We start from the raw sequence: 22327 nt of genomic DNA, 5'->3' as shown, positions 1-22327 counted from the left end.
CAGGTGCCTAGAGGGTCAGGTTATTAGCATAGCGCGCCGCCTCGGCCAACCAGCGCGGGGCGCGGCCGGGGCGGGGCGGGGCCGCGAGGCGGGGCCGCGGGCCACGCCCAGGACAGGTGCGCGGGCCGCGGGGGAGGGAGCGCGTGGCTGCGTGTCCAGCCCACGGGACTTCCCTGGCGCGCGCCATGAGTCACGCCGACCCCGAGACCTGGCGCGCCCACTCTCCGTGGACTGAAGGGCGGAGGTCAGGGCTGGGTGGAAGCCGAGCTGGGCTCAGTCCACCCTGTGGTGGGAGCGTGAGCCGAGCCCAGCTTCGGAGAACCTGCTCCAGCCAGTTATAAACCCGCCCCGCCTCCTGCGTAAACCTGCAAAGGTAGGTTTGATGAGCGCCAGCCCTGAACTCCAGAGCTGACCCTGCTGACCCGCTAGAGTGGTGACCAGGGGCTCGACCGACCTCGGGGAGACTGGCCCTCTCCCAATGGGAGGGGACCCAGAAGAGACAGTGCTTTAGCAGTTGGCTCCAGAAAGCTCATTTGGTGGGAGGAAGGACACTGCCTGGCATTCCGGAATTCCGAGGGCTCAGACAGGCAGCTGTGGGAAGTGGGGTGAGAGGGCACCCACTGCTGCAGCCCAGGCTGTGTGGCCCAGGCAGCCTCACCTTCTGTGTCTTTTGGAGTTTTCAGTGCCACCAACAGCCGGCCATGCCTGCATGTCTGGTACCTTCTGATGTGGACATTTGATGAATTCAGGGGTCCATCTCTGGCGGGGGTGGAGGAACACACTGCCAGGCCCCTGAGAAGCTCCAGGCACTTCCCTGTCTGTGCAGCAGGCCTGCCTTGAAAGGTGCAGGCACCACGTGCAGCCTGGTGCTTTGCCAGCCAGGAGCCTGGGGGTGAGTGGAGTTGGTGAGGAGTCCACAGAGGAGCCTCAGAGAGACATGGGGAGGGAGGCCTGAGTCACACCAGGTCATATATGCCTTCAGTTTTGCGGAAAAAAAAACATGCTGAGTTAGGTGGCAGTGGGACTGGGACCGGGGTCGGCACTTCCGGCCTCATTCAGGGTGTCTGTTGCTTGGTTAGGGCTCATGGAAGAACAGACAGGTGGGGCACAGATGGAAGAAGATGTCTGTCTCTCCCATCACCTGGCTTACCACCGGGTTTCCACTCTCATGCATTTCAGAGAACATGTGGCTGCCTTCTGCTTGTGTGTTTCTCCTGTGGCCTCAAGCTTTCCGTGCGTACCTTCCCTTCCTTTTTGTCTTGCCAGACGTAGATAACACTTGCAGATACCCGGACCAGCCCTGCACCCACACCGTCCTTCCTTGCCCAGTAAACCACTGTGTGGCCGCCCCAGGTTGACTTTAGTCCCTAGAGGGACTTACGCACTCCCATGGAGAACTGGCCAATCTCATCCAAGAAATGCCCCAGGGATTTCGAGGACCCTAGAGCACCTCTGGGGTGGGGTGCTCCTTTCTGAGGGCTGCCATGAGCAGTGACCCAAAGGGAAGTTTAAGGTCCCTGCCTACTGCTCAGAACTGCCCTCCTGTGGTCACACAGACTCCCTGTTCGCTGTGACTCACAGGGTTGTGTCCGGGCCAGCCTGGAGTAGGACTCAGAGGAAAACCCGAGTGCTGGCCCTGTTTGCCCCTGTGCAGCCCTGAGGTCGGTGGCAGTACCCCCTCACCTTGGTCTGTGTCCTCTGTCTTCAGTATGGCCACCTTGCCTTGCAGCTAGGCCCCATGCTGCGCTGTCAGAAGCCCACTCCCCCCAGCCTCCTGGAATGGCACTCCCCATCAGAGCAGGACTTGCAGGGACCCCAGGGTCTGCCCTTGACACTTGGAGATGTCTGCTTGTGGCCACCTGCCCGCTTGCCTCTATCAGACACTGAGCCAGCAGAGCCCAGGTAAGATTGTTACAATTCCTTCTACATTGGTGTTTTCTTTCTTTTACAGGTATGTTTTGTTCTTTTCTGTGCTTTACAATGTGACTCTGGGCTTGTGCATCTGTATTCCGTTGAGCCTGAATTTTCTACTAACTGGGCTTCCTGGCCCAATGTGTAAAGCCCCTCCATGTTAGATGCAGCCCAAGGGCTGAAGAGGTGGGACGCTCTCGCCCTCCCCCACAGTGCCTGGGTGAGGTTGGGTCTGTGGTCGGGGCTCAGCAGTACCTGTCAGATTACATGGAAAAGTGTCAGGTGTGGTCCAGGCATGCCCCTCCCTGGGGATCTCTCCAGTGTAGACACCTGGATGAAGGTACCTGGCCCCTCGGTGGGCCTGGCTCTGGGGCTCAGAATGGCACTCAGAACCTGGCCTTGCAGCTGGGGCTTGGCTGTCCCAGCATTCAGGGCACTTGCCCTGGTGGCGTGGCCCCTGTGCTGGTGTATGGCGTATTTGTCATAAGGGCATGACTGTGATAGCCTGCCTTGGAGAATCCTCGTGGCTGTCCAAAGTCACGGACCCAGGGCTCTGGGTCAGGCTGGTGACCAGTGTGTGTGTGTGGTCACCCCCAGAAGGGACTCACAGCTGCTGACAGCTGCAGGATCCCTCTAGAGGGCTGTTTGTTAGAGGTGATACTGGTTCCTAAATGGGGGGAGGGGTTCACATGCTGTGTGACGTGGGGTTTCTGGGAGGGGACCCTGACCACACACAGCTGTGACCCGCAGTGGGTGCATCACCAGGTGCTGAGCCTCACAGGTGATGTGGGGCTGAGGAGGGACACACACATGTGCATGTGTCAATACTCAGGTGTGTGCAGGCCTGCACTCTGGCGTGCACACGAGTAATGCTGCAGGAGCTGTTCCGGGTGTCACTGCAGTCGGGCTTCCGCAGGTGGGCCGGGGTTTGCAGGGGAGTGTCTGCTGGTGCACAGCCGAATTCCAAACTCTGGGCTCCACAGCGCTCTCTCAGAGCCCCTTCCCCACCTGGGCCCTCGTTCCTGGTGGCCTGTGGGAGAGGCCGGAGAGCCACGGGGCGCGGCTCTCTTCTCTGTGATTGTGAGGGCAGCTCCTCCTGATCGGGTCCTGGCTCTGGCAGCTAGCTGGGCCGGAGAACAGGGCTCATCACGGGTTCTGGGCACAGAAGCTTGCTGCCGGCAGGTGTTGATTACACGCTACTGGGGATGTGTTCTCAGGCCCACTGTGTGGAGGGGTCTTTGGGCCCGTCAGTCCCCGCCGTCTTGGGGTGAGGCAGTTCAAAGCTCCTTCCAGGGAGTACGTTTCGTGGTCAGACGTGCGGTGCTCAGGTATGTCGGAGAGAGTCCAGAAGGAGGCGCTGCAGCCTGGGCATCACCCCCGGGGACTGCCAGCCTGCTGTGGCTGGGAGCCCTTGGTCGTGTGCTGACGTGGTGGGTGCTGAGACCTCTACAGGGCGAGACCACCCAGGCGTCGCTTCCTCGAGGGCACTGTGACGTCAGGACCTGCTGAGGCTGCCCCAAGGCTGCCCCTGGGACTCTGTGGGCACCAAGGGTCGTGACGGGCACATGAAAGCAGCTCTGTCCTCCCCAGGCGGCCTGTGGGTGGCTGACCAGGCTGGCGGTGTCCAGGAGGGGAGAACGTAGCTGTTGCCAGCTGAACTGGGGCTGGGACACGGGCCCAGTGACCCCAGAACCAAATGTGTCCCAGACACGATGTGCTGGCAGCTCCGGGGTGGGGGGGGGAAGCGACAGGTCCTGGACGGGGGCAGGGTGGCCAGCCCCGGAGCGGTCAGCACTGCCGACTGCCGGGGGCAGGGGAGGGTCACGGTGGAGTAAGGCACTGGGCTGGTGGGGGGAGGGGGAGGATGCAGGGCAGCGTCTGCACCTGACCTCTGGAGCTGGGCGGTCCCTGCGCTGCCTCCGCTGGCTCCATGCCCTAGGGGACTGGCCAGGGCCACCCCGAGGCTCCTATACCTGCACATGGGGGGCTGCATCCCAGCCCCTTGGCCTCCTGCAGGAGGGGGACGTCAGCCACATGCTTCCTTTCCTGCCAGCCCCGGGGAAGCTGAGGCTGGGCCTGGGTGGCCCCTGGGACCACGTCACGGCCTCTTCTGGAAGGCAGCAGGAAGGACAGGCTGGCAGGTGGCATCCGTGACCAGTGGGGTCAGAGGGTGGTCAGTGGGGGTAGAGTGCTGGTGGCTCCTGAGGAAGGCTTTCTATAGCGGCTAACTGTGCCCCAGGCAGGACGGTCCTCTCGTGGAGGCCTCTGCTTGTCAGCCCTGTCTGCGGGAGCCTCACCTTCTCCTGAAGGGCAGGGCACAGGCAGGGGAGGCAGGCAGGGACAGCTCGGCAGGGCACCAGGACCCTGACCACACAGGGTGCTTGTTATGTTTTAAAGGCCTGTGCTGACTTGGAAACAGCAGGGGGTCCTGGCACTGACGTTGGCCTGAGACCACCGTCCCTGGATGGATGTCTGAGAGGAGGGCCAGGTCCTGGGCTGGGGAGTGAGGGCACATGCTGAGGGCACAGCCTGGCAGGCTGCCTGGGGAGGCCGTGGGAGCCTCTGAGGTGGAACTCCTTGGGGACGGACACGTGCCCACAGGCCTGCAGCAGAGGAAGGTCTCCTGACCCCACTCCAGCCCTCTGCTGTTAATATTTGCTGAAGGAAATGCACTGGTCAGGCCACTTGAGATGCTTTCAAACGTTTTATTTAAAATTTTTTTTTAAAGACAGCAATAATTTATGCCAGAAACCAAACGAAGGTGCCAGTGAGCGTTTTCTGGCCTGACCAGCCACTGCCCCGGCCCCCGCATTCTGCCACCATTGGGGGTGGCCCTGCCTGGGGCGGGAGGTGGTCAGCTTCAGAACAGTGACAGTGGGGCTGAGGCCAGGAGCAGACCCGGCTGCCTCCGCAAGTGGCCAGGCACTGGGATTTCTTCTGGCTGTTATCACAGGGACCCTGGGGAACGGCGAAGTGACCTGGGGATGTGGTCACCTTGGTCCTCACGCACAGCCATTGTCCTGTCTCTCCTCTCCTTCCCCCACCTACCCCACAACTGTTTTTGTTTTTTTTAAAAAATATAATTTTGTAAATGTTCCATAAAAATACTATTGTTCCTAGTCAAACACAGATATTGCAATATGAAGGGTAACTGCTCTGTCTTTGCTCTAGAAAACGTGAAAAGGTCATCACACCGGATAATATAGAAAAGTGCGGAACCTCTAGGTATCACAAAAGCCAGTACCGAGCGCGCAAGGGGGAAGCGTTGCCAGGTGCTGGGCTGGGCCCCCGTGCGTCCCTGCTGGATGGCGGGGCCTGCGGACGTGGCGGGGCCTGAAGGGTCCTCTCGGCAGGGAGGACAGCATGGCTTTGAGACACGGACAGGGGCCGCACTCTGCCCCAGTGGCTGCCCCGCGAGGCCACCTGCTCAGCCCGAGCACCGAGGAGCCAATGGCGCTCAGCAGGAGCGCAGGCGGTGGGGACGCGGCCTCTCCTCTGGCAGCGATGTGGTTCTGCCTGGCCCTCGGGGCGCCTTCCCAGGCGGGTCTGGGCGCAGGAGCCGGCGGGCTCTGTCCTTGGAGGTGGGAAGGCTCAGCCAGTGGTGGCACCGTCAGTTCTCAGAGAGAGACAGGGCCAGGGCGGCCTGGAAGGCGGCCTCTTCGTCGATGCTGTAGTCCTGGAAGACAGGGGCAGAGCTGGGCGGGACGCTGTGGTCTCTCAGGGCCACCCCTGCCCGGTCACCTCGGACAGACTGGCGTCCAGTCCCCCTGCCCTGCCGCCATTCAGCCCTCACGGTCATGGGTCCCGGGCACCTCGTGGCAACCAGTGGGGGATGGTCTGGCTGCCCTGAAGTCCACGCAGCAAGCTGCCTTGAGGACACTGCGCCCAGTGATGGAGGGCTGGACAGACTGTGCACGGTGGACGTGAGTAACGAGAGCTGTCCTTTCCCCCCAGATACAAGGACGGGGGGGAAGCCAGCACCCCCGTGTTTCTACCATCAGGACCAAGTGTGGGCGGAGCAGAGGCGGGACCCTACGAGGCCGGGTGCCTGGAGGCTGGCAGGGGACGGGAAGAGTAGGCCTGGGGGCGCACAAGAGGGGAGCGTCTGCAGGTGGGATGTGGCTCTTGCCCAGTGGGCTTCAGAGGGGCCTGTCCCCAAGGAGGGTCTGTGTCCCCAGGCCTCAGTGAAAAAACAGGGAGATGGTGCCCTTGCGATGGCACCTCCCCCAGAGGAGCCCCGAGTGAGGAGAGCTGGTTGGCCTGTGGGTGAGGGGCCCACTCTGCACAGCCCAGAGCCCCCAGACCTCTGCCTCTAGTGGCCCTGCAGACCCGCCCACCACCAGCACTGCAGGGCAGGGGGAAGGCGGGTCACCCACCACGAAGGTGTCGTAGGAGAACTTGTGCCTGTGGAGCAGGTGTTGCAAGAAGTTGGCGCTCTTGTAGCTGGGGTCACCCCAGGGCATGGCCGAGCAGATGGGGCACACCTGGGACAGAGCCGGGAGGCGGGGGTGAGTCCACGGGGCCGTGCGCATGGGGAGCAGGGTCCCGGGGTGGCGGGCTTACCACACGGTTGGGGTCGCTGCGGTGGTTGTCCACGCAGTGCTTCACCAGTTCCTGCTGGTCCAGATTGCGGGCGCCACAGTAAGGGCAAGCAAAGGTGGACCTATTGGGGACGGCGCTGGGCCGGGGCAGGGGGTGAGTGGCGCTGCCCCCCTTCCTACGGCCCAGCCGGCTCGCCCTCCCCGCACCGTGGGCCCTGCTGTGGTGGAGCCCCTGCCCTCTGCACATTCCACCAGGAGCTCCCATCTAGTAACTCCCAGTCTCTCCTTCCTCGACGAGGCTGTGTGCCCAGAGTGGTATCTGTCCGGCCCCAGCCTAAGGACTGCGCTCCCCACTGGGGGGTGACAGGTGGGCTGGGCCAGGCCCTCCTGGGTCCCCTCCTGCAGGGGTTGAGGCCCTCCGCAGAGGGCCCAGCAGCCCTCCCACCTCCTCAGGGCGGAGCCACACTGCCCACCCTTTGACATAGGCCAGAAAGTGCCCACAGAGGATGACCTGTGCGGGGCCTACCTGGGGATGGGCTGGGACGTGGGCACCACGGGGACAAACTTGGGACAGTTGGCCATCTGCTCCTGGACCTTCACGCAGGAGGACACGTGCACTCTCATCTTGGCCAGTGTCACCTGGGAAGAGACAGGGCAGGGTCAGGGGGCGGGGGCTGGGCCCCTGGCTCCTGACTCCCCGGCCAGCACCCCGGCTGAAAGGAGGCCGATGCACCCAGGGCTGCGGAGCTGCACCCAGAAGCAGGCGCTCACAGCTCACGCTGTGGTCATGCAGGGGGCCTTCAGGGAGCAGCCCTGACGGGGCCCCTGGGGAGCTGGGGGACATGGGAGGGTGTTTGTTTAATTGATTGATTTGGCTGCTCTGGGTCTTAGTTGCCCCACTGGGATCTTTAGCTGGGCCTTGTAGGATCTAGTTTCCTGACCAGGGGCCGAAGGTGGGCCCTCTGCATTGGAAATGTGGAGTCTTAGCCACTGGACCACCAGGGATCCCATGGGAGGGTGTTTATTTGTGAAAAGTTACCCCTCATAACGGGAGCCAGCAGACACAATTCTAGGCAGTCAGATGTGCTGAAAACTCCTTATCAAGAAGTAGGAAAGCAAACGTGACACAACCTTCTCGGTTACCAGGTTGCCCACTCTGGCCAGAGGTGGAACTGGCTCAGAACAGGGCAGGGGAGTGCTCGCTCCCCAGGGCAGGGGCCTCTAGGAGTGCCCACCAGGAGCCAGGGGTATACGTGGAGGGCCTCCTGACACCAGCCTGGCCCCGCTTTGCCCAGGGCTGGGGACGCTGCGTGAGGCCTGCCCCTCTGATCCCACTTGTGTGGAAAGAACCACAACACAGAACAAGGGCGGGGGTGCCTCACGCTGCTCTTGGGCTGGGAGGGAGGGGCACAAGAGCCTGAAGGAGGCCTCTGGACATTCAGACCTTTGACCCAGAGGACAGAGCAACCAGGGCCGCTTCCTACTGTGGTAACTCAGGAGAGTTAACCTGAGCAATTGTGGAATCTGAAAACCTCACTTCACGTTCTGCTCCCAGGCTGGGTCCCTTGCGAGGTGGTGCGCCCGCCTGCAGGAACAGCAGGTGTGGGGCAGGCTGGGGAGCTCGGGTGCTGCAGGGACTGGTGGGCCTGGGCCTGCCTCAGTCACCGCCTGCAGTGCGAGGCTCACTGGAGTGTTAGGCTGTGTCTAGGGTGGGCTCAGCTCAGCCCCCATCCCCGCATCAGCCACAGCCCAGAGCCCAGGCCACACTCGGGAAGTGAGTGGAGCGGCAGGTTGCTCAACACGACCGGGGGGTGGCCTGCGCCCGGTTCCCCTGCACACCCGCCAGGACCCTAGCCAGTACCTTCTTACTGCAGCCTCGGCAGGGCGCCTTGTAGGATGCGAGCTGCTTCTCCACGTGGGCAGCCTTGTCCACCTTCTTGGGGTCGAAGGGCAGGCGGCACAGTGGGCACAGCGGGGACGGCACCTGCAGGCAGGGCTGGAGGCACTCCCCACAGAACCTGCAGGGGGGACACGGGCCTGAGGGCTGCGCGCCCCTACGTCAGCGGGTGCTTCTGTGCGGGGCCTGCAGGCGGGGTGGGCACCGTCTGGCTGAAAAATGGCCCTGTCCCTGCCCCATCGTGGGCTCCTGAGCTGCAGCCGTGACCCCCTGTCCTGTGCTGGCCCCCAGACTTGGTCCCAGCAAGAGCACTGGTTGTGGGAGGGCCAGGGCCCACCCTGCCCATCTCACTGCAACGGGTGATGACAATACCTTGGGGGCTCCAGGACAGCGTGGGAGATCCTGGAGGCCCTCCACCCACTAAGTCTGGGGGTAAAATCACTAACCCCCAGTGCTGAGAGGAAACCACAGGGTCCCAGGGCCCAGCACTCATTGGACGGAGCAAGGCCAAGGCTGGCCAGGGAGCGTCACCAGTCTTGGGACATGCCCTGTCCCCAGGCAAGCAGGCCTCGGGCCCAGCCTGAGCAGAGGCAGGGTGGCAGAGGGGCTGTGCCCAGGCGCCCAGGCTCCTCTTGGCACTGAGCTCTCAGCCATGTCTCTGGAGATGCCGTGTTCTGCACCTGAGGGTGCTTGGCCACAGCAGCTCGCGTTCATAACCAGCCCTGTGCTACGGAAGAGCACACGCCGCAGGTCGAACACTCTCAGCTGGGGGACAAGAGGGACCGAGAACCTGATCTCAGGACCACCTCAGTCTGTCGAGGTGTCTGCTCAGCAGACTGGAGCCTCGTCCACAGCCCAGAGGCTTAGCCCCGTGAGAAAGGTGGCAGCTTGGCGGCCTGCACGAACCCTGCCGGGCATCGGGGTGTGCCCTGTCCCGCGGGGGTCAGGCAGGTGGGGCTGCGGGCATTTCTGGGGGCACAGACGGCCTAACTGAGCACAGGCCCCCCCGTCCTTCCGCCTCAGACTTTCACCTCTTCTCAGGAAGAGGCACCCCAGGCGATCCAGAGGCCCTTCTCCTGCATGCTGGCTTCCATGCAGCCACCTGTGTGTGCTTTCAGTGAGGGGATGCTCTGAGCCACAAGGAGCTGGAGGAAGCTCACAGAGCGCCAGGCTGAGGGTGTGCTCAGGACAAACCAGCCTCGGGTCGGGAGAGGGGCGCCTGGTGGGGAGGGGAGGCAGGGAAGCTGCGGTTCCAGAAGCAGGACGAGCCCCGCCTGCCACACTGCCATTTTGTGTCTTACTCCCTGAGGAGCCGGGGGCAAAACGAGGTGCAGCGTGGCCCCTGCCCTCACAGGCACATGGAGACCTGGTTGGGGCGTGGGGGCAGCCAGTCAGCTGGCCGAAGCCTCTTCTGCCTGGGCCCATGGCTCCAGTGCTGCCCCCACTGGTCACCACCTGCACAACACAGGGGAGCCGCCTGGGACCCAAGCCTCTCAGGCCACTGAGCTGGTGGACAGAGGCCTTGCAAACTGAGCAGAGAAGCCCGCTCCAGGCTAGTATATGCTTAGCAGTCCCAGGTCTCTGCAGGCACTGGCCCACAGGTGCTGGGGGCTGTGGCCGCAGAAGGGGCCTCAGTTAGAGGGGCTGAGAGGCTGGCCTGGCCCAGCAGCCTAAGCTCCAGCCTCAGCTTTGCTGCGCACCTGGGAACTGCCCTCGGTCACCGTGATCTTTTCCTTGCACAGGAAGAGTAACAGCACCTGTCTCCCAGGCCTCTGCAAGCAGGGAGGACTCAGAAAATGTCTGTTACCACCATTCCCTATGTATCTCCTTATGCATGAGTGTATCAGTTTCTCTACAACTTCTGTTCATTAACAGACTGCACGTGGGGACACTTAAGTGGGGGACAATGTGATGGCACTGACCAGAGAGGGCGACAGAAGAGGCACAGTGGCTGGAGGCAGCCCAGGCAGAACCCTGGCCCAAATACACTGGCACTAGGGTAGGCTTCGTCAGAGCATTAGAAACAGCCAGGTGGCTTCTGGTTCCAGATGCGGCTTACTGCCCAGGGCATCCCCTGAGTGTGACAGATTACTGGCTTCCTCTGGGGACTTCCTGGGAGTGCTTCCACAGTCTCCACCGAGGACCCCCCTTGCCTCTGGGCTCCTGTTGGAAAGCTCTCCCTGTGACCTGTCCCCTTTTGTCTGGTGCTGGAGCAGTAATCCAGGCCCAGGCAAGGCAGGGCTGCTGTCACGTCCAGAAAACCTATTTTGTGGAAGGAAACTGCTTAGTCAGGTAGCTGTGGGGTGAGGCAGATAACCAGACCACCAGCAGACTTTTTAAAAGGAAAGGTGTGTCTTTAAATCTTTCGTATTCGTTTGCACACATGCCTTCAAAACATCGGACAAGAAACTTATGGAAAGTAAGCAGCAGAGATAAACAGCCAGTAGGTTTACATCAGCAGGTAGAGTCAGGAAGAAAATATTTCTAAGGCAGAAGCTGAAGAAGAGGCTGCTGCAGGACCAGCCTCAGGAACAGGAGAAGAGGGGTCTGATTCTGCCAAGAAAAGTGTGGAGAGAGGGTATTATAGAAGAATATGCTTTCACAGCAGTTTGTGTAGTTCTGTATTCTAAAAAGAGTATTTGGGAAAAAAGCCTTGTGTCTAGGACTGGGTGAGTGTTGATAGAAATCCTAAGCCCAGGAAAGTCTTTCTAAAATTGGGCCCCAAGACAAGCTCTGCAGCTCTCTCAATGATTGGCTGGAAGAAGCTGAACACACTGTGACAACACCCACTGGTGTGTGTTGACGAGAGAGGTGCTGTTCAAAAGCTGCCCCTGCCAAAATGTCACAAACAGCATGGAAAAGTGAGGCACAGCGCCTTCAGAACTAGTCAGCAGCACTCTCCCAGGGTGCACAGGTGGGTGCCTGTGCTGCCTGCACTGTGTGTGTGTAAAGGCTTCCCGACTCCTGACACAGTCCTGCAGCCTGAGAATACACAGCATACACACCTAGCAGTTCCAGTTTCCTCTTTGCATCAAGAACCTCCTAGGCCAGCTGCCTTTGTTTGCAAAATGTTCTGGGGCCTCCTGCTATCCTGGGTGCACCTTGGCCCCACCTCCTCAGCAGCTCTGCGGGCAGCCAAGCCCTCCTGCCCCCTCTCCCACCCTTTTAATTTCACTTAAGAGCTGTGTTATTCAGCCTTCTGGAGAACTGGAGACCACACACTCTGATCTCAGCCCGCCCCCTGCCCCCCAACCAGGTTGGCAGCTCCCAGAAGACATGAGTGCAGCTCTCTGCTGGGAGAAGAGCCACATCCTCCGGTTTGTGTTCCTGAAACAACTGGCCCTGGCGCAGCTTGGTGTGTGGCATCTGGTCCACCGAGGGCCAGCCTGCCTGGCTGCTCAGTGACCCATGGTGACCAAAGTCCTCCATCAAAACAAAACAGCACCAGACTCCAAGCAAGCCTTTGTCCAAACTTTAGGGAACTCCTCTCCTCTGCAGTCACGACAAGCTGACAGCGGATCCAAAAAATAGTTGACAGCAAAAGCCACAAAGCATTTATTTACAATTGCTCACCCCAGTCTCCACGAGACCAGATGGAAGGCGACCGGCACAGATGTCGCGCCCGCTGCCCTTTGAGTTCCCAGGGAGGCCCGCCGAGGCCGTCAGCGGCTCCTGGCACCCGAGACCTGGCAACTCCGCAGGTCGGCCCTGTCTGCCGACGGGGTGATTGGGGTCGAGCGCCCGGGGCGGGCGGGCAGGACGCTGGGCTGAGGCGGATGGACGTGCCCAGAGGGCAGCAACGGCGCTGCGCATGAAGCCCCTCGCTCCCCCAAGTCCTCGCGCGCTGGGACTGCGCTGGGGTGGCCTCAGACCTCCCCGCGGCGGCGCCCGACCCCGCGGCCTCCCGGAGGCCAGCGCACTCACGTGTGGCCGCAGCTGCCGATGGCCACGGGCCGGTGGTAGACTTCCAGGCAGATGGGGCAGCTGTACTGCGCCTCCAGGGCACTGTCGCCGCCCGCGGGCCCGCCCGGCGGCTGTCGCTGCTGAGCCGAGCCCACCAGGCTGCGGAACATCGCCATCCCCGGGCTCGGCCGGCCGCCGCCGCCCCTGTCCCGGCTCGGCCAGCGCGTAACGGCCGCGCCGGCGCCGAGTTGACGTCAGAAGGAGCGCCCGCCCCCGATTCGAGCGTCACGGCTGCGTCGGCGTCGTGTTGACGTCATAGGGAGCGGCCGCCCCTCGCGCCGGCGCCTAGGTGACGTAGTCAGGATGCGTCCTGCTTCTGCCGTAGAAGCTGTCTGCTAAGCGGCACGGCGAAGCCATGTGCGAGATGTCTGAGGAGTACCGGGAGTCCGCCCCCAAGGGGCCGCCGCAGCCACGGCTTGGGTAAAAGTTGGGCAGCAGTACCCGCCGCTTTCTTTCCGACCCTCCGGCAGGCGGCGAGCTCTGCCCCGAGGGCCAGCCCGTGGGCTCTTTGCGCTCAGTCTCGGGGGCCACGCTCCTGGAAGCCCGGAGACTGCCCAGGGCGGGTTCTGGGAGTCCAGCAATCTCTGGTGTGGGGTGGACCTCGCTCCTCAGCACCCGGGGAGTGCCTGGCAATCCCGTGGTGAACACTTGGCGCGCTCGCTCCTCTAATTTTTGTGGCCAGTGGAATGGTTCCGCCTCTGACCAAACTGTCCTTACTCGGCGAGGAAAGTCGGACTCCCGGCCGCTTCTGCACTCTGGTTCCAGTTTTTCCCTCCAGGACCTCCCAGAGCGAGCTGTCTCCCTTCTCGTGCCAGCCCTAAGAGAGCCCACTGAGCTGGCTTTAACGAACTGAAATCCTCTTAGGGCCCTGGTATTTCCTCAGAAGGGTAGTCTGGAGAAGATACAAGGTCCGGTCTGTGAGGTGCAGCTCCCCACCCCCCGACCCCCACCCCACCATGGCCTCTCTGGTACAACAGCTTGGGATGAGAAACCAGCTGCCGCCTCTCTGAAGCCCCTGAGTGCGTGTAATCAGTGTCCTGATCTCTCTTCTCCCAATGCCTCAGAACCCAGGATCAAAAGTGTGTGAAGTGCAAGGAAGGCCTGCCTGTGGTGGTGATCCGGGCTGGAGACGCCTTCTGCAGGTGAGGCCTGGAGGTGGGAGGTGACTCTGCACACACAGTCTTAGTAACCAGGACCGCCTCCATTTCTGCGGCTTTATTCCTTGCTTTTGAAAGCATTTTACTCCTAATGTCCACGGGTGGGTGAGTGTGTGTGTATGGCTTTGGATGTCGGTTCTTGTGTGAGTGCCGTTCTCCCATCGTCCAGGCGTGCATCAGGTGGCAGGAAGGTCCGGGTGTCGCTTACAGAGAGAATTGGGAGCGAAGGTGAAGAGGAGTGTGGTGCAGGCGAGAAGAGCTCTTCAGGGGCAGCTTGGAGCACCCTGGGCGCTCTGGCAGGCGCTCTGTGTGTTGCCTGTATTGTGAGAGAGAGAGAGGGATGGAAGAGGGGGTTCTGACCCATCTGTGGGGGGACCTTTGGAGGTTTTTTGGTTTCTTTTTTTGTTTTATTTATTTGGTTTCATCAGGTCTTCGTTGAGGCACGTGGGATCTAGTTTCTTGACCAGGGATGAACCCTGCGTTGGGAGCACAGACTCTTAGCCACTGGACCACCAGGGGCAATCCGTGGGGGGACCTCTGGACAGGAGCGGCGACTGGTCCCAGAGAGGCCTAGCATGTTCTGTCTGATCTGAAGCTGTCTGTGGCCCTGTCACATTGCCCGTGAATCATAACTTTTCAGTGTCTGGTCATGTTCACCGTGTCCATAGCTCCACAGGGGTCAGGCTTGTCACCTGCTTTATGAAATTCTGGTGACGTGGCATGCATAGCAAACTAACAAGTTGAGTTATTTGACCAGCTCACATTTTTAAATGGGTCTCCCAGAGTATCGGACTCTACTTACTAAGTTTCTGAAAAAGAAGTCAAAGGGATGAAATAAGTTGTTTTCTCCAAACTTTCTCAGTTGCCCATTTTTGGGGGCCAAGTAGATTTGCTGTGTGCTGTCATGAAATATGTTTTAGATACGAAAGTCACTGCTTTAACCACATAAGAGCATCTGGAAATGATGGTCTCTCTGGTCTGCTTGGAGAGCTCCCCGATGAGGAGGAGAGAGGCCACAGCGACTCCTCCTGGGCCCAGGGCTTCCCTCCCCTGCTTGCTTATTTTGGGAAGAGGTGACAGGCTGATCTTCCAGGTTGCAGATTTTGGCAGTCTGGGTTTTGAGCAAGTTCCTCATTGGTGGAGAAGGTCAGCATGTAGGAAGCTCTTGCCTCGCCTGACCAGACGGAGAGCAGGGGCCTCATGGTGCTGTGGGGGGCACGGCTATGGCAGCTGCAGGGTCCTCTCTGCCACCTTGAGCATCCGTGTTTGCCCAAGGAACCTCCCAGGGTCCTGACCTTCCAGGTTACCCGGTGGCACATCCCCAGGAGTCCCTGGAGCCTCGGTGTTCTGCTGTTGAGTTACTGTCCACAAAGCCTCCATGGGGTGTTTGGTCGGCTGTTCATAAGCAGGGCCTGTTCTGTGTTGGGGGCTGTTGTGACACTAGATCGTCCGAGCAGGAAGAAGGAAATGCTGTGGGGGCACAGCCCCAGGCTTGGCCGCTGTCGGGGGCAGCGCTGCTCCCCTCCGCTCAGGTCCTTCTACTCCCCTCTGCTTGGGCCCCTCTGCTCCACCTGGCTGCCTGCTGGGTTTCTGGGGAGGGAGCTGCTTTCTCTCTGCTTGTCTCTCTTCTCTCTTTCTCCTCTTTCCTCCCTTCTTTCCCCTTCTTCCTTTCTCTTTCTCTTCCTTTTTTCTTTCTTTTGTTCCACTTTTTTTTTTCCCTTTCTATCCTCACCCATCTTTGGGTGCAGCTTTTAATGTCAAGACACTGCTTTAAAGGTGGAAGTGGCTGAAAGAAGATGTAACCTGGTGGACTCTCAGGCTGTCAGCCTGCAAAGTGTTGCTGGGTGGTCGGGGCTGTGTTGCCACAGCTGCTGGTGTTTGTGTTGCAGGGACTGTTTCAAGGCGTTGTACATCCACAAGTTCAGAGCCATGCTAGGGAAGAACCGGCTGATCTTCCCAGGAGAGAAGGTAGGGTGTGGCACCCCCCTTGCAGGCGGCCTGTCCCAGCCTCATCGTGCCAGCTTCTCCCACGGGTGCACACCCGGACTTCTGGGGGACTCACATCTGGAGACATCTGTGGGCAGAGATGAGGGGCCATGTTGGAGGTGCGGTGCCCTCAGTGATGTTCCTTCTTCCACAGGTGCTCTTGGCATGGTCTGGGGGGGCTTCATCCAGCTCCATGGTCTGGCAGGTCCTTGAGGTATGTCTCTACACCATCCTCCTGCCACGCCTAGCCAGGATCCAGTGGTGGGGGCTGGCACCAAGGGACTCTTGCTTGGGGCTGGAGAGAAAGGTCCCCTCCCCAGCCAGGTTGCTCGGGGCTCTTAGATGTGGGCACATGGACGCCGGCCCCAGAGTGGTGTGAGGAGTGCCCAGCCATGTCTGGGTTTAGCGCCCTGTCCCTTTTCTTGACTGCAGACATGTGCTGCTGGACAGCACCAGGCACCAGGGGCGTTCCCCTGGTCCAGGGAGGGTGCCCGGAACAAGACAGTGAAGCATGAGCAGGTGCCCCAGGGACCTTGGATGGGCTCGGTCCTGGCAGGGGTCAGGGTGGCTTCCTTGAGCAGTTTAAGGGGGGTCTCGGAGAGGCAGGGTCTCTGGGGTTGTCAGTGGAGAGACAAGGGGCATGGGGGCTGTGCTCTGGCCCATCCACAGGCCCGCTTTGGGCACTGGAGGCAGTGGGACTCCTCCTGGTAGCCCTGGGGCACTTGGGAGGCTTTGACCCGCGTGGCACATACCCAGAGCCCTGCGCGCCCTCTAAGGGGTGGTGGTGTGGCCTGTACCAGGGCTTCCTGGAGGCGGTACTTCTGTGCTTGGTTTTCTGCCCTTGCCTCCCGGTCCCCACAACCTGGCCAGAGGATGTGAGACCAGCCCCCTGCGCCCGTGGGTTCTCTTCCCCGTGACCAGAGACGCCTTGCTGTCCTGGTCTCTTCTTGCTCTGAGTGGTCTGAGGGGCTTGGCAGGGGCTTCTCGGGGTTTTGCCCGGAGGCACAGACAGGCTTTGAGGGTGGGTTTTACTTGGGAGGGGGACAGAGGTGCCCTAGGTAGTGCCGCTTTAAAGCGTGTCGGGCTGTGCCTCCCCCCTGAGGGCCTGCATGGAGTTCGGTACAGCACAGGGGACACCGCTGCCCTTTCCTGGGGGCCCTCGGTCTGGAAGGGGCAGAGTCTCTGCAGCAAAGGGCCCGGTGGCTTCTGGCCTTGGAGCTGAGGCCCTGTCACATCCCCCCAGGGCCTGAGTCGAGATTCTGCCAAGAGGCTGCGTTTCGTGCCAGGGGTTGTCTACGTTGATGGTACGTCTCCTGGGCCCTGGTGTTCGGGTGGGCCTGCTGACTGCTGGCACTGTGCCCACAGGAAGCCCTCCTGGGGGCGTTTCTCTGGAGACAGTGAGCGCGTTCGGAGGATAGCACTGCTGCCATCCTGTCTCAGACCATCCAGGGTTGGGCAGGAGCGTCTGCTGAGTGTCCACCCCAGGGTCTAGGGCACTGAGTGAGAAGGGCGAGTTCACTGCCTGAGGGGACCTGCCCTTCCGGCCTCCATCCCATGCCCAGAGAATTCAGCAGCCACTCTGAAAATGCCCCCCAAGGAGATAGGTCAGTGTTCAGGAGACCGCTGCCCCCAGGGCACAGGGCTGTTGGTCCTGACCACTGTCTGCATCTCTTTAAGCCTAACTCTCTTCTCTGTCTGTGGTTTTCAGAGGGAGCTGCCTGCAGCCAGAGCCCCGAGAACAGAGCTAAAACCCTGGCAGAGGTGAAGCTGGTCCTGCAGACCACTGGCTTCCCATGGCACATTGTGGCCTTGGAAGAGGTAGGCGTGCCATCCCTGTTAGAGGGCCTGGGGGTGAGCACTGGGTGTCCCTGAGGGGCACGGTCTGCTTCCCCCACGTGGGGTGAGCCTCACACCCCTGTCCCTCCCGCAGGTGTTCAGCCTGCCGCCCTCTGTGCTGCGCTTCGCTGCCCAGGAGCCAGTGGGGACGGAGGGAGCCTACAAGGCTGCCGTGGACAGTTTCCTGCAGCAGCAGCACGCGCTGGGGGCTGACGGGGTGGAGCGGAAGAGCCAGCACTGCTCCCAGGACCCCCACAGCCACACTGGGCCACCCACGACCGCCCAGACCCAGGCGCTGTCCAGGTTGTTTGACTCGGTGAAGACGCTGACAGCCAAGGAGGAGCTTCTGCAGACTCTGCGGTGAGTCTGCCTCGCTCTGCCCCCCAAGTTCTGGGCCTGCCTGCCTGGGCTCATGAGACCTCCCGCCTCAATCCACAGGACCCACTTGATTCTCCACGTGGCCCGGAACCACGGCTACTCCAAAGTCATGACGGGGGACAGCTGCACCCGCCTGGCCATCAAGCTCATGACCAGCCTGGCACTGGGGAGAGGGGCCTTCCTCGCCTGGGACACGGTGCGCCTACAAGCTGCCCAGGGGTCGCCCAGGAGGCGGGGAGAGCTTGGGACCCCGCCAGTGGGCAGGAGCAGCCGAGTACAGCGAGGAACACTGTCCCCCTCACCACCCCCAGGGCTTCTCAGACGAGCGACACGGTGATGTGGTGGTGGTACGGCCTATGCGTGAGCACACGCTGAAGGAGGTCGCCTTCTACAACCACCTGTTTGCTGTGCCCTCCATTTGCACGCCAGCCCTGGACACCAAGGTGAGCAGCATGCACACCCCTTGCCGTAGTGGAGCCCACGTGGGGCATCCCCGCCCTCCCTGAGTGGGGGTTTGTGGGGTGGGGTGAGGGGCAGGATAGGCTCTGTCAGGGTGCCTGATTGAACAACGGGGGTGCTCTAGAAGTGGGGCACCTGGCTTGCTCCACAACAGACTCTCAAGTGATGCTGTGGAGAAGCCCAGGGTCCACGCTCATCTGAGGTGGGGCTCCTCCCACAGCTGCCCCTTTGTCTCATTGCTCCTAGGCACCCGAGAAGGCCAGCATCCACCGGCTGATGGAAGCCTTCATCCTCAGACTGCAGGCCCAGTTCCCCTCCACGATCAGCACCGTGTACAGGTGTGTGTGAGTGAGTACTAGGGGTGGGGGGGGGACGCTGGCGGGATAGAGCCCCCAGCCAGCAGTGTCTTAGAGCCCTGTCCCCACCCCCAGGACAAGCGAGAAGCTGATCAAGGCCCCCAGGGACGGCTGTGCCGCTGGCCCCCGCTGCCTGCTCTGCATGTGCACACTGGACGTCGACACTGCCGGTCCGTCCTCACCTGGTGTGGTGCTGGGGCGGGGCACCCGTGAGTGCTCTTGGGGTTTTGTGGCCCCCAAGGTCCCATCAGCTCCTCTCTGTTTGCAGACAGCACCACGGCTTTTGGGGCTCAGACCTCACATCTCCCCCAGATGCAGCCCCCTGTTGCACAGGCCGGGGCGGCTGCCGGGCCCTGCTGCTGTGCCGGGATGGGTGGGGCCCCTGGCTGCTGCAGGTGAGTCCCTGTCTCGCCCTGTCGTGCCCCCCCACCCGCTGTGGTCGGCGCCTGGGGGCTGCACAGTGTGGGTGCGCCCAGGGGTCCTCCCTGAGGGCCGGGCCAGGCGCTCAGTCCAGCTGTCTCTGCAGAGAGGACCCCCGGGCCCAGGTGATGGAGCAGCTGTGCTACGGCTGCCGTGTGAACATGAAGGACTTGGTGAGTGGCCACCTCTCTGCCGGGCGAGGGACAGGTGGGCCCTGGCCAGCCTTGTGCCACGAGGCCCCTCGCCCGTGCTGACTCTGTTGCAGCCCTCCTTGGAGCCCTTGCCACCCTACATCCTGTCCGAGGCCCAGCTCCGCAGCCAGAGGTACTGCCTGTTCTCCGGGGGAGGCAGCACAGGGGGGTCCTTCTGGGTGTGGGTTCCTACTGTGCAGTTCCCCCAGGGCCACGGTCGAGCAGGAGGTCCGAGAGTACCTGCTGGGGGACAGCGAAGACGAGACCGGGACTGGTGAGAGCTGAGCTCGCGGACCAGCGCCTGGGACAGGAGACCCCCGGGAGCAGGAAGACAGGCAAGGCTGGGCAGGCGGCATGTGATTGCCCGTTTGTATAAATAAAAACGATTTAATTAGAAAACTACAGTACGCGTGGGGGTGGGGGACAACGGGAAGGGCCAGCAGTCCTGCGCCGGGCGGGCCGCGGCTTCCTGTGACAGCAGCATCAGGCCGGGGCCTCGACTCCACCCGCAGCGGCTCTACTCCTTGTCGCGTGTCCATTTGATCATGGTCTCGGGCGAGCGGTACAGGAAGATGAGCTTGGCGTAGAGCTCCTCCTCCAGCTCCAGCTCCCGCGTCTCCCGCACCAGGAAGATGTCCTGGCAGAGCTTGAGGATGCGGTCCACACACGGCAGCTCCTCGAACATGATGGAGTGCGAGATCTCGCTGAAGAAGCCGCGCACGAACTTACCGATGACCAGCACGATGGACACATACAGCCCCATGATGCTGGGGGCAGGTGGGTGGGCGAGTGAGCTTCGGGCTGCCGCTGGCCTGCGCCCCACCCTGGCCCCGGCCCCGCGCCGCCTCCTGGCCCCGCCATACTCACCCATAGCCGGCCAGGAAGCCCAGGCTGGGTGGGCTGACCTTGTCACTGAAGATGACCATGGGCAGTAGGTTGCAGTTGGCCTGGCAGTCCTGCAGCTCAATGACCCACCACTCGAGGAAGCCAGCTGCCCCTGTGCCCACACGCTCCCTGCGCAGCTGGATACGCACGCCGAGGTAGTCAGCCTCCTCGTCTAGGTGGGAACCAGGAGGTGTCAGGGCCCCCAGCTATCCAGGGCTGTGGCTGCAGCCAGCACCCCCACCCAAACCCCTGCCCCGCTCACTGGGCTGCAGCTGCTTCACAGGGTTGGCTTCAGGCCCGTTGGGGGCACGGATGTACTTGGGGAAGAGGTGGGGGATGACCCTGTGGGGAGAAGTGGCGAGTTAGGCCTGGTCCAGCCCTCCTGTCCAGCCCTCCCTCCACGCCAGGCCCCCCGCACACTCACACTGACTGGTCCGAGGTACCTTCCAGCAGGCTGGCCAGCTGCCGCCGGGCGGTGCTGTTGGGGGCCAGGTCCAGGGTGTGCTTCTCGTTGGTGTACTCCACGCTGCCGCCCTTGGCCAGGTCCCTATGGCAGCGGCACAGTGTGACCCAGTGGGGTGTGTGACCCCTTGGGGCTGCTCCCCACCCAGGATGCACCTCTAGTTCTAGGTGAATCACAGGGTGGGGTTCCCCCCAGGACGCACCTCTGGAAGTTCCAGGTGAAGCGCAGGGTGATGTCGGCTGTGCCGTTATACAGCTCCCGCTTCATCTGCGCCCGGCTTGGCGGGCTGATGCGCCACAGCGCCCCGGAGCTGCCCTCGATGTGCACCGTGACGATATCCTCGGGGCTATACTGGCTGATGAACTGCATGGCCAGCTGGGAGCAGGGCGGCATCTCAGTGGGGAGCAGCCAGGCCCCCCTCCCATCCCAGGCAGACGCATGGGGGGGCCACTCACCGGGTGGGGGTCAAACTGCTTGGACAGCTCCTCGTAGGTGTGGTGCGTGAAGGGCACGATGGACGGCTGCTGGGCACTCATGGTGAACAGGGGCTGGCGGTGGGGACACAGTGACCTGGCGCCCGGAGAGGCCCCCCAGCCCTGCCGCCAGCAGCCACGTGAAGCCGGGCCCCCTCGTGATGCTCACCTCGTAGCCTCCCAGCTTGAGAGTCACGGTGACGTCGATGGGCTGGTTGACGACGCCGACCACAGAGCGCACCAGGGACATGAAGAGCAGTGGGAACCAGATGATGGCCACGAGGAACAGGATGATGAGGCCGCCCATGCCGTACTTGACGATCTTCTTCTTCTTCTGCCCCTTGGGCTGCGGGTATTTCTGGGGGTGGGGGGTAAACACAGGTCACCCACCTGGCCCCATGGCGGGCCCTGGCAGCAGGCATTGTGGTCTCAGGCTCCCCTGTGAGCCCACAAAGCCAAGCCTTGACTATACATTGAAACTGAAGCCATAGCGGTGAAGACAGCTGACCAGAGAGTAGGGCCCGAAGCCAGAACCAGACCCTCACCTTGAGGCCTTGGGGAAGGAAAGCCTTTGCCACAGAGGGTGCTGGTCACCCACATGCTTGACAAAGATGAACTCCTAGGAGACCTAAAGCAGTAGATGCCTTCAGGGCAAATCTATCTGATGAGGGTCTAGTATCTGGAATACATAAGGAACCCCCACAATGACAAAAACCACCCAAGTAAGAACCAGGGAGAAACCTGGACAGACTGTCTCTCCAAAGACAATGATACACAGGTGACCAACCACAGGGAAAGATGCTTGATGGGAAACAGAAGTCGCCAGGTGAAACAGGAGCACAGTGAGACACCTCCTTACGCTGCCAGGACAGGTGAGGGTATGGAGCAAGCTGGCTGGTGTCCCTGCCATGCCACAGTGACAGGGCCCAGAAGGGTGCCCCCAGAGACACAGGGTTCCACTCCTAAGTGCACACCCAGGAGATATGAAAGGCTGTGGAGGCGATTTTTTTTTTAAGGACATACACAAGTCTTAACCACAATGGACTACTACTTAGCCATGAGAAACTGTGGTATAGCTGCATGGATAAACTTGGGCCACACTGTGCTGTGAGAAGCCAGTTGTGGAAGGCCATGTGCTGTGGGTCCATGCAGCTGGCATGACAGGAACAGGCACACGCGTGTAGAGGGTGGATGGGGGCCGAGGGCCGGGGACCCACTGCTGGTGGGGCTGGGGTTTCTGGATGATGAATGTGGTCTTAACTGTGCAGATGCTTATGGAGATTTGAATATACTAGAAACCATCCACCCGGTGATGTGTGAATTTTATCAATAAAACAGATGAGAAAGCACAAAAGCCCAGTTGATAGGTCAGTGCTCACACCGTGACCCACGACAGTGAGCCAGGGCCCAG

General features: G+C 61.4%; 3 protein-coding genes across 8 annotated transcripts in view; 1 reads left to right on the top strand and 2 right to left on the bottom strand.

The window, feature by feature from the left end:
• Nucleotides 1-4596: 4596 nt before the first annotated feature.
• On the bottom strand, nucleotides 4597-12515 carry RNF166 (ring finger protein 166). Of its 3 annotated transcripts, XM_020911711.2 has the most exons (6): nucleotides 12274-12508; nucleotides 8314-8470; nucleotides 6979-7091; nucleotides 6475-6589; nucleotides 6288-6395; nucleotides 4597-5587 (listed from the first exon to the last, which is right to left on the bottom strand). In XM_020911711.2, exons 1-6 carry the CDS (start codon nucleotides 12426-12428, stop codon nucleotides 5522-5524), a joined length of 714 nt encoding a protein of 237 aa, XP_020767370.1. In that variant the 5' UTR covers nucleotides 12429-12508; the 3' UTR covers nucleotides 4597-5521. The 3 variants fall into 3 exon arrangements, with proteins under 3 accessions (XP_020767370.1, XP_070307514.1, XP_070307513.1); XM_070451413.1 differs by having other exon boundaries at nucleotides 4597-6395; nucleotides 6475-6574; nucleotides 12274-12515; XM_070451412.1 differs by having other exon boundaries at nucleotides 4597-6395; nucleotides 12274-12512.
• Nucleotides 12516-12573: 58 nt separating this feature from the next.
• On the top strand, nucleotides 12574-22270 carry CTU2 (cytosolic thiouridylase subunit 2). 2 transcript variants are annotated; one of them, XR_011482264.1, is made up of 16 exons: nucleotides 12574-12732; nucleotides 13377-13454; nucleotides 15359-15437; nucleotides 15610-15669; nucleotides 16699-16759; nucleotides 17164-17273; nucleotides 17386-17651; nucleotides 17730-17865; nucleotides 17981-18112; nucleotides 18375-18466; nucleotides 18560-18654; nucleotides 18753-18879; nucleotides 19011-19077; nucleotides 19170-19228; nucleotides 19305-19430; nucleotides 19724-22270. XR_011482264.1 is itself a non-coding variant. In XM_070451411.1 (15 exons), the coding sequence occupies exons 1-15, from the start codon at nucleotides 12668-12670 to the stop codon at nucleotides 19378-19380; spliced, it is 1503 nt and encodes a 500-aa protein (XP_070307512.1). In that variant the 5' UTR covers nucleotides 12575-12667; the 3' UTR covers nucleotides 19381-22270. The 2 variants fall into 2 exon arrangements, 1 of the variants encoding a protein (XP_070307512.1); XM_070451411.1 differs by having other exon boundaries at nucleotides 12575-12732; nucleotides 19305-22270.
• The window catches only part of PIEZO1 (piezo type mechanosensitive ion channel component 1 (Er blood group)), a 56373-nt gene continuing 53483 nt past the window's right edge, over nucleotides 19438-22327 (bottom strand). For all 3 annotated transcript variants that reach the window (XM_020911698.2, XM_070451409.1, XM_070451410.1), the window contains 7 exons: nucleotides 21086-21274; nucleotides 20899-20991; nucleotides 20646-20818; nucleotides 20405-20527; nucleotides 20243-20322; nucleotides 19963-20152; nucleotides 19438-19862 (listed from right to left, as the gene is read on the bottom strand). In XM_020911698.2, coding sequence (XP_020767357.2) covers nucleotides 19613-19862; nucleotides 19963-20152; nucleotides 20243-20322; nucleotides 20405-20527; nucleotides 20646-20818; nucleotides 20899-20991; nucleotides 21086-21274 — 1098 coding nt within the window. In that variant the 3' untranslated portion in view covers nucleotides 19438-19612. The remainder of the gene's footprint in view (nucleotides 19863-19962; nucleotides 20153-20242; nucleotides 20323-20404; nucleotides 20528-20645; nucleotides 20819-20898; nucleotides 20992-21085; nucleotides 21275-22327) is intronic.

Source organism: Odocoileus virginianus, chromosome 20 (genome assembly GCF_023699985.2).
Source record: "Odocoileus virginianus isolate 20LAN1187 ecotype Illinois chromosome 20, Ovbor_1.2, whole genome shotgun sequence".
In the NCBI taxonomy this organism is placed as follows: domain Eukaryota; kingdom Metazoa; phylum Chordata; class Mammalia; order Artiodactyla; family Cervidae; genus Odocoileus; species Odocoileus virginianus.
This window is presented reverse-complemented; position numbering and strand designations above follow the sequence as displayed.

What these genes read in the sequence shown, in the direction of transcription:
- CTU2 (XM_070451411.1), top strand. Translation starts at nt 12,668, where the DNA reads ATGTGCGAGATGTCTGAGGAGTACCGGGAGTCCGCCCCCAAGGGGCCG. An exon ending in AGGGGTTGTCTACGTTGATG is followed by an intron (nt 16,760 to 17,163) that starts GTACGTCTCCTG and finishes TGTGGTTTTCAG; the next exon opens with AGGGAGCTGCCTGCAGCCAG. An exon ending in CCTTCCTCGCCTGGGACACG is followed by an intron (nt 17,866 to 17,980) that starts GTGCGCCTACAA and finishes CACCACCCCCAG; the next exon opens with GGCTTCTCAGACGAGCGACA.
- RNF166 (XM_070451412.1), bottom strand. Translation starts at nt 12,428, where the DNA reads ATGGCGATGTTCCGCAGCCTGGTGGGCTCGGCTCAGCAGCGACAGCCG. An exon ending in ATCGGCAGCTGCGGCCACAC is followed by an intron (nt 8,471 to 12,273) that starts GTGAGTGCGCTG and finishes TCCCCCCTGCAG; the next exon opens with GTTCTGTGGGGAGTGCCTCC. An exon ending in GCCGAGGCTGCAGTAAGAAG is followed by an intron (nt 7,092 to 8,313) that starts GTACTGGCTAGG and finishes GTCTCTTCCCAG; the next exon opens with GTGACACTGGCCAAGATGAG.